Source organism: Physeter macrocephalus, chromosome 14, assembly GCF_002837175.3.
Source record: "Physeter macrocephalus isolate SW-GA chromosome 14, ASM283717v5, whole genome shotgun sequence".
NCBI lineage: Eukaryota > Metazoa > Chordata > Mammalia > Artiodactyla > Physeteridae > Physeter > Physeter macrocephalus.
Genome location: NC_041227.1, coordinates 86,122,890 through 86,138,413, shown reverse-complemented (window position 1 = coordinate 86,138,413; position 15,524 = coordinate 86,122,890). Strand labels below are relative to the sequence as shown.

The 15,524-nt window shown below is 37.2% G+C and overlaps 1 protein-coding gene across 3 annotated transcripts in view; it reads left to right on the top strand.

Annotated features, from left to right (window-relative positions):
- MAP2K4 (mitogen-activated protein kinase kinase 4) overlaps nt 1-15,524 on the top strand; it is a 102,842-nt gene that overhangs the window by 74,563 nt on the left and 12,755 nt on the right. For all 3 annotated transcript variants that reach the window (XR_003682788.2, XM_024127633.1, XM_024127634.3), the window contains 3 exons: nt 3,639-3,758; nt 6,165-6,216; nt 9,113-9,240. Coding sequence is in view for 2 of the 3 variants with exons in the window: in XM_024127633.1 (XP_023983401.1) it covers nt 3,639-3,758; nt 6,165-6,216; nt 9,113-9,240 (300 nt within the window). In the remaining variant the exon portion in view is untranslated. The remainder of the gene's footprint in view (nt 1-3,638; nt 3,759-6,164; nt 6,217-9,112; nt 9,241-15,524) is intronic.

Sequence of the window (15,524 nt, the reverse complement as noted above, 5' to 3'; positions counted from 1 at the left end):
GAAAGTTCCATAAGTTTATTTGGAGCAGTGAATAAATAACATTTAATACTGAAGTTGGTAACTCATTTATTGCTGTTGTCTCCAACCCTGTGTATACTTCTTTCTAGGATGAAACTAAATGAGGATAAGAAGTCCAAAATACAGCTTGCGTTTTATTTAGATAATTTATTAAGACATCTAATTGCACAGGTTTCTAAATTCATTTTCAGACTTGGTAGACAGGGAAAAAAGAGCTTGCCAGTATTGAATAATGAAAGTGACTTTTAGCCTGTAGCTTACATAAAGGCCAGACCTACTATTTATGTTATCAATACTGAGACTTAGAGCACTTTTAAAATGTCTTTTAATATATACATTTTCAGAATTTAATAGCAAGGAATCCCTTATTTAAGATATCTTTTGAGGTTGGGGAAATTCCGGTGTAGGAAATACTGTTCTGAGTAATCTGTGACTATAGGAGTTCATCAGGTTATGTAAAAGGCGGTGATGTTAGCCGAATTTAGTCACCGCCTCCCTTTCTACCCCTGCTTCTGCTCATGTTGTCCTTTCCCCTTCCTTCCCTGCCCCGGCAAGTTTTAAGTACAGCTTTATGGAGGTAAAATTGGCAATCAACTGCACATACTTACAATATACAATTTGATATGTTGGAACAATCGTACACACCTCTGGGATTATCACCATAATCAAGGTCATGAACATACCCACCTCTCACGAGTTTCCTTGTGTCCCGTAGGTTATACACACTTCCTCTCTGCTGTCACCATCCTCAGGCAACTGCAGAGCTGCTTTCTGCCACTGTAGATGAGTTTGCATTTTCTAGAATTTTATGTAAATGGAATCGTACAGCATGTACCCCCTCCTTTTTTTTTTTTTTTTTTTTTCGTCGTCTTTTACTCAGCATAATTATTTTGCAGTTCAGTTTCTTTCAAAGAGTTCTATTCAGGTTATCTGTTTCTCCCTGAGTGATACTTGGTAGTTTGATTTTATTTTCAGAAATTTGTGCCTTTCATCTAAACTGTCAAATTAATTGGTATAAAGTTATTCATAGTAGCCCTATATTATCATCATAATATCTGTAGAATCGACAGTGATGTTACCTCCCTCTCTCTCTCATTCCTGATGTAATTTGTATCTTCTCTATTTTTTCCTGATTAGTCTGGCTAGGCTAGTTTGTTAGATGTATTCCTAGGTGCTTTTTTTTTTCTACTGTGAGTGGTGTCTTTTTAAACATTTTATTTTCTAAGTTGTTCCTGTTGGTATAAAAGTTATGTTATTGGTTTTATCTGGATGTTGTCTCTGAAACCCTTATCTTGATCTGAGTAGTTCAGTTTCATTACCCTCTACCTTCCTTTTCAGTAAATCCGTATTCAGTAATTTTTATTTTTGTATTTCAGTGGTGTGGTTGTCCTGTCTTTTGCTTGAACGTGAAAGTAATGTTGCTGTCACTGCTTTTGAGGCAGCTCAAACCATTCCTTTTTTTTTTAAACGCAGCTCATTGCTGTTGTCTCTTCTCAGTTATGGCCAAAAGGAGCTGCCAGAAGAAATACATTTACGTTAGGTTATGTGCCTTAGAAACTACAAAGATTTCTCGCCCTGGAGCTAATTGCTCCTTTGTACCTGCCCTTCTCACCTCAGTTTACTTCTCACCTTTATTTCCCTTGTTCCCTTGTCTTTCCTGCTCTTGGTTGCTTTCCTGTTTTTCCATCCTTTCCCCTTCTCCCCTCATTTTCTTAACTAGTTTTTAGCAGCTGCCGGGCGCTTTACTTTGTGCTTTACATACGTTAACTCATTTGATCTTTATCATAGTCCATTGGAGATTGTGGGGCCATCCCATTTCATAGTTAGCAGTTGATGAGGCCCAAGCTTGTGTAAGTGGAAAGTGGGAGGGCCTGGATGAGTAGGTCAGGCCTTCACACTCTAATCAATGATTGTCCCCCTTTGCTATATTACTGAAGTTAAGTTCCTTCCTCGCTGTTTTTCTAAGTAGGTGAGTTAAATGTGCTATCCTTTTCTCTAATTAAAAAATTCTAGTAAATCTATTGAGATGGTGTCTTTAGATTGAAATAAATTCAAGTATGTGTTTTGGGTTAGTAGTGTTCGTCGTTTATGAAGGTTATTCTGCAAGAGCACCCAGAAAAAGAGACCTAAGAAGAAAGATTGCAGTAACTATAAGTGAAAGTTCACTTTGTCAAATATGCTTTACAAATCAGCATTCTGTGAAGCCGTGGAGCTACGTGGATGTTGCAGCAGGTGGTTCTATTTTAAGAGCGGCATTATTCATCTCGGCAGTCATCACAGCATGTGCTGTCTCTACATACGAGTTAAATGTCCTTGCATTGGAGGTGTTGATAGGAGAAAGGAGTTACGTAAAGTGGATTCTGTTCATGGCTCTATCGCTAATTAGCAGTGCTGTTCTGAGCAGGCCATTTTACTTCAACGGGCATAGATCTCCCGTATGATCAATCCAAGTCAGACGTTAGGGAAGGAGGTTAGCGGTAGAAAGTCTCTGAGGATATAGCTGGATCCATAAATTAGTAACCATATAAAAGTTTTTTTAAAGATAAGTTTTGTCATGATCCCGATAGCTCTTTTCAGTCTCACAAGGTACTTCGTAGTCCTTGTTTATATGTGCACATACTTCTACAGCATCATAAACATGGGATCTGCTTATAGCCTGTGTTTTCTCATGCACACCTCATGAACTGTATAGTTTTCAAAATAATTTAATTTTAGGTAATTCTTTTAATAATGTACCATTTCTTCTTGAGATAGTTCAGAGGTTTTTAGTTTGTTTTTGTTTTTTCTTCTTGTAATTTACGAGCTATTTGTTAAAGTTAGATTCCCAGTCATGGGATGACTCTATCAAAGGGTATAGGCTCTTTCATTTCTCTTGTTTTATTGTCACATTGCCTTCAAACTGGTTTAAAACACTCTATAACGCTGCCAGTAGTTTTTGAATGATTTGATTATAGCCAGCATTTGTTCTTTTAAGGAATGTTTATTGAGCCCCTGTCGTGGTGGACTGTATGTTCTGGTAGGGAAGCTCAATGAAGACCATAATACATAAGTAAGTTATATTTTATATTAGAAGATGATAAAGGCGCTACAGAGTAGAGCAGTTAAGGGGATGCTGAGAGGGGGCTGACCTGCGTTTTGAGCTGGGCGTTTTCAGTGTCGGCCACTGAGAAGGCGGCCTTTAAGCGAGGACTTTGGGCATTGGGTTCGCTTTATGTGTTTCTTTTTCTTTTTTACTAATTTAAGAAGTTGATAGAGTTTCTCAAGATTCCTGTAATCTATTTCCTTTGTTAGTGAGAATGAACAGTTGCCCACATATTTTCTGTTTTTCTATTTAATCATGGCAAAGTTTGAAAATTTTTATAAAAGTCCAGAGGCTTTCTATGTAGGACTACGCCCATCCTCACAATTAAGAGTGGGGAAAATTGGGCAGCTAAGTTCGTGTTTGAACGTGAGGAGAGTATTCTGTCCAGCGCTTTAATAAGGAACAAAAATTAAAAAAAAAAAAAAAAAGAGGAAGAAGAAGATTGCTTCTTCTCTCATTGTATTTCTATTTTAAGTAAAGGAAAGGTGGTACTTAATGTTAAGATGTATAAGAATAACCGATATTCGTTTTTTTATAGGGTGACTGTTGGATCTGTATGGAACTCATGTCTACCTCGTTTGATAAGTTTTACAAATATGTATATAGTGAACTAGATGATGTTATTCCAGAAGAAATTTTAGGCAAAATCACTTTAGCAGTAAGTACTTGCTTTTCAAATTGTTCCTTGTATACATACTTACATGAAGATGCTGCTGGAGTTTTGAATGCACACATCTGCATGCCCTTCACAGAATGTTACTGACCTTCCTGGAAAATCATTATAATAGGAAAAGAGACAAAAATCACTTCTGTGGGGTAATTAACACAACAAGTAGTGAGAACAATTTTCAAAATACCACATTGACACTTTTCATTATTGAAAAGTACATATTGAAATCATACATTTCAATAATAAATACTACAGTATTCTTTCCATTAAAATCAGAGTGAACCATAATAGATTTGTGCTGTAAATAAGCCTAGAAAAAGCAATTTTCTGTTCCTCTTTCCCTTGTTACTTTAACTGTATTTAAATAGGTTATATTATCACATGTCCGCTTAGATTAATCAGAATTGCAGCAGTCTCCTTGAAATCCCTTAATGGAAACTCTTTAGACAAAGTATATTTCCTGTGGTTTAAGATTTGGGCCCTTCTGTCTAAACTACTTAAATTGTTGACCAGCAATCTCGGTAACCAGCATTACCACTAACGTGGTCGCATCACTCTTACCGTAGTACCGGAAAGAAAAGAGGCACTGTTTTGCTTATGTGTCTATAGTTTTGAAAACGAATTAATGAGCGTTTCCTTTCCTGTTCTTTTAGCTAACAAAGGTCATTCACAGTTTTTTCACACAAAGAAAAACAAATTTTTTTGACAGAGTAAAGTTAGGAAGTTTCTTAGAAACCCCTGAGAATCTGGACTAATGACATGACCTGGATTAGTGGACGTGTTAACTAAATTTTATAGGAAGTTGTAAGATAGATATTCTGGTTGCATGAATTTCCTCTTTCTTCACTGCCTCCTCCACATCCAGTATAGTCTGCCTGTTAATTGTCAGTTTATCCTGTTTAATCATTAAGGGTCAGTGTTAAAATATGTAGACAGTTTCTGAACTATATTTTAGTGGTAAGAGATATGTGTGTATAACTGGGATTTAAAAAGCCAGGTTAAACTCTAGTCATAATCTTAAGATTAATAGGTCTCATGTTAATATTTTAAATTATTTACCTGAATTAATGCTTAATTTAAATGTTTTATGAGCTGTTAAGATATATACCCTTTCATATAATTTTATAAAGAAGCTGTCTAGTATAAACCAGTTTTACTAGAAACTTGTTCATTATTCAGACAGGTGTATGAAATTTTATGTTGATCACTTTAGTCATCTCTCTTCAGTATACCAAACCTAGCTTTATCCTGGAACTGTTTACTATTCGTAATAATTATCATGGAACAAGAGTAGCATAATGATAATAGCTCATGGTTATTGAGTGTTTATCTGTGTCAGGTCAAGATCTCATGACATTTTATGTTCATAGCAACTCTCAATGGTAAACAGTGTAACCCCCTTTTTATTTACAGATGACAAGTCTAAAGCATGGAGAGGTTAAGTAATTAATTTGCTTTGAAATTCATACATTTGTAAGTGTAAATGATTTAAGCCCAGGCAGTCTGATCCTAGAATCCAGCTGTTAACCACCGCACGACAGGATGATCATGAAGGTGGAAAACATAGATAAAATTATTTTATCCTATATTGCAATATATGTAATGTACACTCATAAATCATTTATTATATATTTGCCTGTGTTTCTAGACTTGGTGATCATCCTTTGTATTAAGCGTAACATTTAAAATTACTTTGTGTTAAATCCCTTCTTGCTAATTAATAACCCCATGAACAAGCCTGGCTGTTTGAAACATCGCGGGTTTATGTTCCGCACCCAGCAGCTTGATGGCAGCGGAGACTTGACCTTTCTAATGGTAGGCCTGTGCTTCACTTCTCTTTTAGTTTGAGGTTGTAGAAATGTTAATTCAAGTCTCTGTTTCCTCTGTTCCTGGAGAAATCTTTGATTTCCTGATCATGAGCAGTGATCAAACAACAGGATAAATTCTGGCTCTGCAAAAATTACTTTGCAGGCTCCACACCCAGTGAGGGTGAATGATTGTGAGAAACTGAGAATTTGGAAAAACTTCTTAAATTAGGGTTGATAATGGAACCAGACTGTTGGACCTTTTTGTACTAAATATATCTGTTCCTAAAAAGTTCGATGGTGTGAGAAAGATTATACAAGTTTTTAATGACTTATTTAAAAAATTGTAAGTTACCTGTTTGTTTTTCTAGCTGTCAGGGAAGGGCGTGTAAAGGCAACTATGATTTCAGATCTAAAATCATAATTTAGCATCTTCCGTTAACATAAAAAATGGACAGAATATTGAAATATTAAGCCTAAAAGAATGCAAAGAGCTACCCGAGCTGTTACTTTACGGTAAGCTATTGTGCTGTTTGATTAGAAGGAAATTGATTGTTTATCCCATCCATCTCTGCTTTTTCCTCCCTAGACTGTGAAAGCACTAAACCACTTAAAAGAAAACTTGAAAATCATTCACAGAGGTGGGTATGAATTGTTTTCTTTTTAGATTAGAAATTAACGTTTTTCCTTAATAGGAAAAAAAATTAAAAGTTACAGTGCATTGTATAACTTTTCCTAAAATACTTGTATTTTTAGCAAAACATACTATATGTACCCTAAAACTTTATTATTAATTTAGGATTTTTTTCCCTTTGGGATTCTATAAATTTCAGTCTAACTTACTAGAATGTTGGGGCTTAGTTGAAAAATAATTATTCATTTGCCTGATAGATAATTAATGTTTCTCTGTCTATACAAATAAGGCAGGAAGGTGAACCTGTGGACCGTCAAAGAAGGATCTGCAGGATAGCACCCTCGATCATTTTAAAGGCACGCTACTGTCCCTATCAAGTGTTTCTTCTTTACTTGGGAGGATATTTTTGTCAATTGAGGAAGATTCTTTAATTAGTATTTTACATTGAAATTCCTCTAAAGCATTTGTATTTGTGAAAACAGTTATCTTGGCCTTATTTAGACACACGTCCAAATTCAAACATTTGGTGTCTGTCTTTTGGGAGACAGTGGGATTCCGGAATTTAATTCAGCAAATAGTTTAAGTAGTTGCTCTGTCTTAGTACTATGCCAGGCTTGGGGTAGTGAGGCAGTGGCTTTGAAGAGGCACAGTTCTGTACCCTCAGTAATTCTGCAGTGGACAAACCCAAGGTGATACATGGCAGTGTGTGATTCAGCCTGACAACACAGGACAGAAAGGAAACAGTCGTATTCAGAGATGCGAAAAACCTTGAATTCTAAGGTTAAAGGGCTCTAAGGTTGTGATTAAAGAAATTAGTAATTAGGGCATTGATTTAAATAATTTTTATTTGAGGTTGACCCTGGACCACTGCAATTAGTTAACCTCGAACATCAGAATATTTCATTTAATTTTGCCTGGCTTAATGCTTGTTAAGAATAATATTGGGTAGGCTTCTTATTTTCTCTTTTGGCCTAAAATCATGTAGGATTAGGTCCCTAAACAAAATTATTTTGTTCCTCTTGTACTTCATCTTGTTCTTGTTTTGGAGTTTTTCCCTCCCTTTTTTTTTTTGGCTATATTTGGTAATTATGGGAGTATTACCTTAGGGCATCTGACGATTACCTTAGGGATTCTCACCAGTCACAGTAAAGCACTGAGACATGGCTGCCCAAGGTTAAATACCAGGGAAAGGCTTCAGAAATAACTTCGGTTTTCCTGTGGCTAAGTAAAATGATGAATTTATAGCAGTCTTTTTTACCAGCTAGGATCAGTTAGCTTTTTTTGCTGTAATTAGGGTGCTTTTGATTACAAGTAAGAGAAAAATCCTGTTAATTGGCTTAAACTTCAAGGAAACTCATTATCTGTCTAGTAAGTTCAAAGATAGGGTGGCTCCAAGCACGATGTGATTAGGGCTCAGGCTCTCTTCTTCTGGCTCTGCTCTCCTTAACATGTTGGCTCCATCCTCAGGGTAGTAACAACTAAAGCAGGTCCTGTGTCACGCCTAGCATAACAGCCTCTTGAAGAAGAAGCTGTCTCCTCTTGTGCAGCTGTCTTAGCAGCAGGGAGCTCTTCCTTACTTGTCTCTCACATTTTCTCTTGTCTCCTTCACGCCCTTACCTAAACTAGTCCCTGGCAAGGAGCATGAGGCTACCCTGATAAGCTTAGACCAATCAGGACCCCATGTTTGGAGGTGCGGATAGATGTACACAGAGGAGGATAGATCTCAGTAAAATGAAAGTTCCATTAGAAAGGATGATGGCATGGTTAGGAGTGGATGTTTGATAGGCAGTCAGCCGTGTCAGTGATGGTAAGCGTTCTTTTCTGGATTTTTTTGTAGGTCCCCTTCTGAGTTACAGACAGATATTTTTGTATCCTATATTTATTTCAGTCCTTTTTATTCATGGAGCCATGACAGTGACAATGAAATGCCTCAAAGGATTGAGATAGGGACAGAGAATTAGTGAGCAAGCGGGGAGAATTGTCCAGCTAGCTGATTTGCACACACTGGCAGTGAGTTAGTTGATGGTGAGTGAGGAGGAGGTGATAACCTAGGGGCCAGTGTGACAAGACTGTGTAAAACCTGGAGAACCAAATGGGGAGGATTCAGCTTTCTCAGGTGTGCGGAAAAGCACACACACTCTGAGAATGGTAAAAACGAATCTGGTTTCTCCAGGATGGCTCTTAAAGAAGGTTGGTTGGGAGAAACTTGATGAAGCCATCTAAGATCAGAAAAATCTCTCAAGGAGAAATAATTATTAAGTGGATGCATTTACTGAGTACTAACAATGTTCAGTTTCTGTAATAGGTGTTTTCATTTCCACAATCCTATAAAGTTAGGAATTACTACTTATATTTTGTAGATGAGGGAATTGTGGTTGCTAAGTGAAAGTTCAGGAACTTGCCCCAGGTCACATTGTGAATATCAGACCCAGGTCTTGAACCTTTGCTTTTCTGATCCCGAAGCTTGTGGTCTTTTAGATGTACTGGATTGGATACTTTCCTAAGTTAGATAAAGCTCTCCTTTAACTAAATTGTGAGTTTATCATTTGTATACTTTGCATTTCGTTGTATAATCTTTGACACGTATTGTAAAGTAGTATACTCTTACAGATTAAATTCATCCTGCATGTTTTGACTGTTAAGTAATGAATTTGAAACAAGTAAATGAGTATGTCTCTTGATGAAAACAAAGAAAACTTTATAGAATGCCTAAATTTAATATGAGAAGTTTTTTGATAATGAGTTTTTAGCATTCAGAAAATTTTCTCATCTTAGCTATCTGAATTTTAAGGACTTGATCACTTATGTTTTCTGAGGTTTTTCAGTATTTTTCCTTGAAATACTTTAGAATATAGCTCGTTTGATTGATTACTTGAACGTTGAGTGACATCTGTGTCTTGCAGATATCAAACCTTCCAATATTCTTCTGGATAGAAGTGGAAATATTAAACTCTGCGACTTTGGCATCAGTGGACAGCTTGTGGACTCCATTGCCAAGACAAGAGATGCTGGGTGCAGGCCATACATGGCAGTAAGTGCAAAGGCCAAACCTTCTTGCTTGACAGTCATTGCACAGAGAGCCTGTGCCCTTTGGTGCTGTACTACTAAGGAATCTGCTTTGGTCGTGCAGTTTCATCATACTAGAATATTCTCCTCTTCCACGAAGACCGTACTCAGTTCTAGCTCTTCTATGAAACTTGGCGAAATTATCCCAGTGAACTCCTGTTTCATAGTCTTACTGTCTTCCTCTTGCCTGGCACTTAGCATTTATGGTCTTTTCTGATTACTGATTTTTTCATTATATTCTAGTTAGTTTTCAGAAGGCCTCTTTGTGTCTCTAGACCCCCGTATGCTGTCTTGACTGTAGGAGGTACTATTGTAGTAGACATATTGATAATGTAAGTGGTGCTATTTCCGGTTAGAGAAGAATGGGAAGCCGAATTCCTCATAGAACTCAGTATGTCTCATAGCATGCTCAGAGGTAAGAGAAACTCACTGACACATGCAAGGTAGAGGCATTAGTTATTTCCCAACCCGGAGCGTCATAATACCTGCTGATGCATAGGAAAGCTACTTATAACTGATAGGTTTATTTTGTAACCAGCCAAAATACCGATCTACCTCTTTTTTTTTAAAATTTATTTATTTATTTTTGGCTGTGTTGGGTCTTTGTTGCTGCCCATGGGCTTCTCTAGTTGCGGCGAGCAGGGGCCACTCTTCGTTGCGGTGCACAGGCTTATCATTACAGTGGCTTCTCTTGTTGTGGAGCACGGACTCTAGGTGCGCAGACTTCAGGAGTTGTGGCGCACGAGCTTAGTTGCTCCTCGGCATGTGGGATCTTCCCAGAACCAGGGCTTGAACCCATGTCCACTGCGTTGGCAGGCGGATTCTTAACCACTGTGCCACCAGGGAAGTCCCTACCTCTTTTTTGAATAGGTTTCAGCTGGCACTCAAGGTACCATTCTGCAGGTAATTTTTGCCTTGGCATTCATCATATTTATTGATCTTTCTCATATCTATCTACCTACCTACCTACCTGCCTACCTACCTACCTATAATCATATTATATATATTTTGTTACTTTTCTCATGTTTATTTTTGTTGCTTTGCCTAGAACTGTATCAATGTTGAATGACAGTATTGATGGTAGGATTCTTATGTTGCTTGACTTGAAAGCAAATGTCTTTTTCTGGTTTACTAAGTGTATGTGTATATATCTGTGTGTGAGAATGTGTGTGTGAGAGAGAGAGAATAAGAATGAATCAGAAGTGGCTATTAAATTTTATTAAATGCCTTTTTGGCATCGTTCAGTGTATGATAAAATGTTTCTGTGCAGCTGTTGATATGACACATCATAGTAACATATATTTCCTGTGGTTGAACCGTTCTGGCATTCCAGAAATAATCCCTACATGGTTCATAGTTTATATGTTTAATATATTTTTACATGTGCTATGCTAATATTTATGATTGCTACATAAAAATGTTTGAGATTGGTTTATAGTGTACATTGTAAAGGTTTTAGATGGGTTATGCAAGTTTTAAAAATCAAATTGGGAAAATTTTCATCTTTATTTTATGCATACAGTAAAAAAGTACTGATCACCTAGTGATCAAAAACATAACTTCGGCCTCCCTGAGCTCAGAAAATTTTCCCCAGAGCTCAGAACAGTTGTGATAATAGAGTTTTCTGTTCTTTGAGGTTGAAATCCATCTTGGCCAGGAGTCTTTGGGGAAAGATACATAATTCTTTTTTTTTTTTGTTCCTAAGATTTTTTTTTTTAATGTGGACCAATTTTAAAGTCTTTATTTAATTTGTTACAATATCGCTTCTGTTTTATGGTCTGGGTGTTTGGCCGTGAGGCGTGTGGGATCTTAGCTCCCCGACCAGGGATCGAACCCGCACCCGCCCTGCATTGGAACGTGAAGTCTTAACCACTGGACTGCCAGGGAAGTCCCCATAATTCTTTGAAAACTGTGAAATTTTACTGTTTCCCTTAGCATCACACATATGCGTGGGTGGGTGTGCGTGTGCATGTGTATACATATACCTCCTTTCCTTTTCTTAGTTGTTTTAAATGTTGGGTGTAAGAGCTGTTTACTGCAGTGTTTTAAGTACCAAGTATGTGGTAGTTTTAAAATCTGTCCAATCTCGTTAATACCCCTCCCTTCAAAAGGCAGTGGCTAAGTACAGCCTCGAGTGTGGACTGAACTTAGTCACTCACTTCTCATGAATAGCATGTGGCAGAAATGACAGTGCATCCCTCTGAGAGTAGGTCGTAAAGAGGCATGTGGCTTCTTTCTTGTTTTCTTTCTTGGATTGCTCACTCTGGGGGAGGCCAGCTGCCATGTAGTGAAGACACTCAGGCAGCTTTACAGAGAGACTCATGTGGTGAGGAACAGAGGCTTCCTGCAGTACTGTGTGAGTGAGCTTGGTGACCAGACCTCCTGCCCCAGTGAGGCCGACAGCCCTGGCTGACATCTCAGTTGAAGTCTCATGAGAGACCCTGAGTCATAACCACCAACAAAAATGCTCCCTGAAGCCTGACTCACAGAAACCTGAAATAATAAATGTCTGTTGGTGTCAGCTGTTAAGTTTTGCAGTGGCTTTGTTATACAAATAGCTAACCTCTACAAAGTGATTCATGTTAATCTTTTACTTATTACTTGCTTTCGAAGCATTTTAGTCAGTACGTTTCTGCCTTTTGGGACATTAAAATTCTTCTTTTAGCATGATAAACGGTCAATTAAAAATGAAATATTGGAAAAGGTCTGTTCTGTATTATAATTATATTTATTCAGCACTTTTTTTTTAACTGTTTATTTATTTTTTAATTTTTTTGGTGGGGGCTGTGTTGGGTCTTAGTTGCTGCACGCGGGCTTTCTCTAGCTGCGGTGAGCGGGGGCTGCTCTTCATTGTGGTGCATGGGCCTCTCATTGCTGTGGCTTCTCTTGTTGCAGAGCACGGGTTCCAGGCGTGTGGGCTTCAGTAGTTGCAGCACATGGGCTCAGTAGTTGTGGCTCGTGGGCTCTAGAGCGTGGGCTCAGTAGTTGTGACGCACCGGCTTAGCTGCTCTGCGGCATGTAGGATCTTCCTGGACCAGGGCTCGAACCCATGTCCCCTGCATAGGCAGGTGGATTCTCAACCACTGCACCACCAGGGAGGTCCCTGTTCAGCACTTTTTTGCCACTTTAATCTAAAAAAATTGAGGAATTCAAAATTTGAAAGCATTGTGATTGTCAGTTTGTCCTTATTCCTTGGTTTTTGTTTTATATACTTTAATACAAAATAACTTGAGTTTTGTATTTATTATAAATTATATGTTTTAGGGCTTCTCTGGTGGCGCAGTGGTTGAGAGTCTGCCTGCCGATGCAGGGGACGCGGGTTCGTGCCCCGGTCCGGGAAGATCCCACATGCCGTGGAACGGCTGGGCCCGTGAGCCATGGCCGCTGAGCCTGCGCGTCCGGAGCCTGTGCTCCACAACGGGAGAGGCCACAACAGTGAACGCCCCGTGTACTTAAAAAAAAAAAAAAAAAAATTATATGTTTTGGATATAAAATTGTTTTATCTACTACTTTTTTGCTGTTTTTGTTAACATTATAGACCCTATTCTCTAAGTTGATATTTTCCTCTTGTAGTTAATTTTAAAAAGCTTTTTGTTTTTCAGATCCGTACTTCTGACTTAGATTTAGGATACAGGGTCTTTAATTAGTTCATGGATCTTAAATCTCTACTCCGCTCAAAGAAGACTTTTCAAAATATTAAAAATATTACATGTACAAATAAAGAACGAACGTGTGTCAAAAATATATTTAACTCATTAATGAGAAAACGACAGACAGGTTAGTGAAACTGGCTCAAAGAACATTTGCATAATTCTGTATTTATAGTCACTAAAGAAGGAATATTGCAACAAGATGGCTAATCAAAATATAAATTTGCTAATTATCTCCAGGTCAATAAAATAATAACTTTTCGGGTTGTTGGACAGAAATCATTTGCATCCCTGCCTGACAAAAATCTGCAGGTTATTGTGTAACTTAAGTGTCTGGGCCCTAATGAAACAGGTACACTTACACAGTCCTTGGGCAGGCTTGTTGGTGCTCCACTGTGACACTGAAAGGAAATGGAATCCTTTTTTGGATTTATTTCCCGGTGTTGGATAAGTTTTTCTAACACACACATGCTAGACATTACAGCTGTTTGTGACATAAACATACAGCAGTTTTAGAATGACATTAGCGCTGTAACCACAAATAATAGGTGCCCATTTAAGCATACAGTTTGAATTTTGACAAATGTAGCTAGTCATGTAATCACCACATCAGTCAAGATATAAAATATGTCTCATTTTATAGGATCATTGGTCCTATTTTCTGTCACTGTCAGTTAGGTTTGCTTTTCCTCAAGTTCTTTAGAAATGCCATCCTACAGTCTGTGCTTGTTTGTGTGTGCTTTCTTTTGAAGATGTATCGATGCTATCCGTGTGTATTTGTCGTTCAGTCTTTTTATTGCAAGAAGTTGTTATTGTATCAATAGACCACTATTTATCCATTCCGCTGTGAGTATCTTGTCATTGCTGAGTTTTTTAGTACCTGTTATGTGTATTAGTCGTTCAGTCTTTTTATTGCGGAGAAGTTGTGCATTGTATCAGTAGACCACAATTTATTTGTCCATTCCACTGTGAGTATCTTGACGTTGCTGAGTCTTTTAGTACCTGTTATGTTTCTCCATTCATTTAGATCTTCTTGCTGTCTCTCAGTGATGTTTTATAGTTTTCAGTGTGGATCTCTTGAGCACCTTTTGAATTTATTCCTGAGGAATTCATGTTTTTTGATGCTAATATTGTAAATGGGATTTTTAACTTTTTCTCAATATTTTGCTATTATTATAGAGAAATAGAGCTGGTTTGCTTATTTTGACATTGTGTCCTATGATCTTGCTGGTTTCACCATTAATTTTAGTAGGGATTCTCTAACTAAACAATTGTAGAAATCCAGATGTTTGTGAGTAAAGGCCATGTTTTTCCCCCCTTACCTTTTTGTACTGGCTGGGACCTCCAACATAATGCTGAATAGAAGCAGAGCCTTGTTCCCAGTATTAATTAGGAAGGGTGTGTTCTGTATTTTACCACTAAATATGATGTTAGCTGTAGGTTATTTTACATACATTTTATGAAATAAGAGGTTTCCTTCTCAGTATGCTAACAGTTGTTGAATTTTATCAGATTCTAATCCTACATCTGTTGAGATGATCGTATGATTTTTAAAATCATTCTGTAAATATGATACATTACATTGATTTTCAAGTATTAAGCCCATATTATATTCCTGTGATAAACCCCACTTGATTATGATATATTACCACTTCATATGTTGCTAGGTTAGATTTGCTCATATTTTAACAACTTTTGTGTCTGTATTTATGAGGGATATTAATTGTCTTGTAATGTTTTGGTCAGGTTTTCATAAATGGCTATGCTGGCTTCATAAAATGGGTTGAGAGGAATATATAACCCTCCTTTTCTGTGTTTTGAGAATAATTTGAGTAAGGCTGGTGTTATTTCTCCCTTGCACGTTTGAAAGAGTTCACCAGTAAACTTACCTGGGTCTGGACTTTGTGGAAAGGTCTTTAATAACCAACTCATTTAAAAATTAAAAAAGTTTTGCAGTTATTCAGATTTCTACATTATTTTTGTAGGTTTTCATTTTCAAAGAACGTCTATTTCATCTGTTTCTGTAAGATCAATAGTAATATCCCCTCTTTCATTCTGACTTTAATAATTTGAGTCTTCCTTCTCTTTCTCTTGGTCAGTGTAGCTAGAAGTTTGCCAATTTTGCTAAACTTTCCAAAGAATCAACTTCTACTTTTGACATTTTGCATTGATTTTTGTTCGCTGTTTCACTTACTTCTGCTTTACGTTTTATTACTCCCTTCCTTCTCCTTGCTTTGAGTCTAGTTTGTTCTTCTTTTTCTGTTTGCTTAAAGCTGTCAAGTTAGGCTGTTGATTTGCAATCTGTCTTCTCTTCTAATATATGCAAGTACTGCCATAAGTCTCCCTCTGAGTAGTACTTCCACTGCATCCCACAAACTTCGGGTAATTTCAGTTCGGTGATTTCACTTTCATTGAAATTGAACATGAGTACTGTGAAATAATTTACTGAAATTATTTCAATAAATTCATTGATTACTTCATTTTGTAACTTCATTTTATTAATATTTAGTTCAGAATATTTTTAAATTTTTTCTTGAGACTTCTTCTGTGATCCATGTGTTATTTAGAAGTATGTTCTGATTTTAATTTTTTCTTGGAG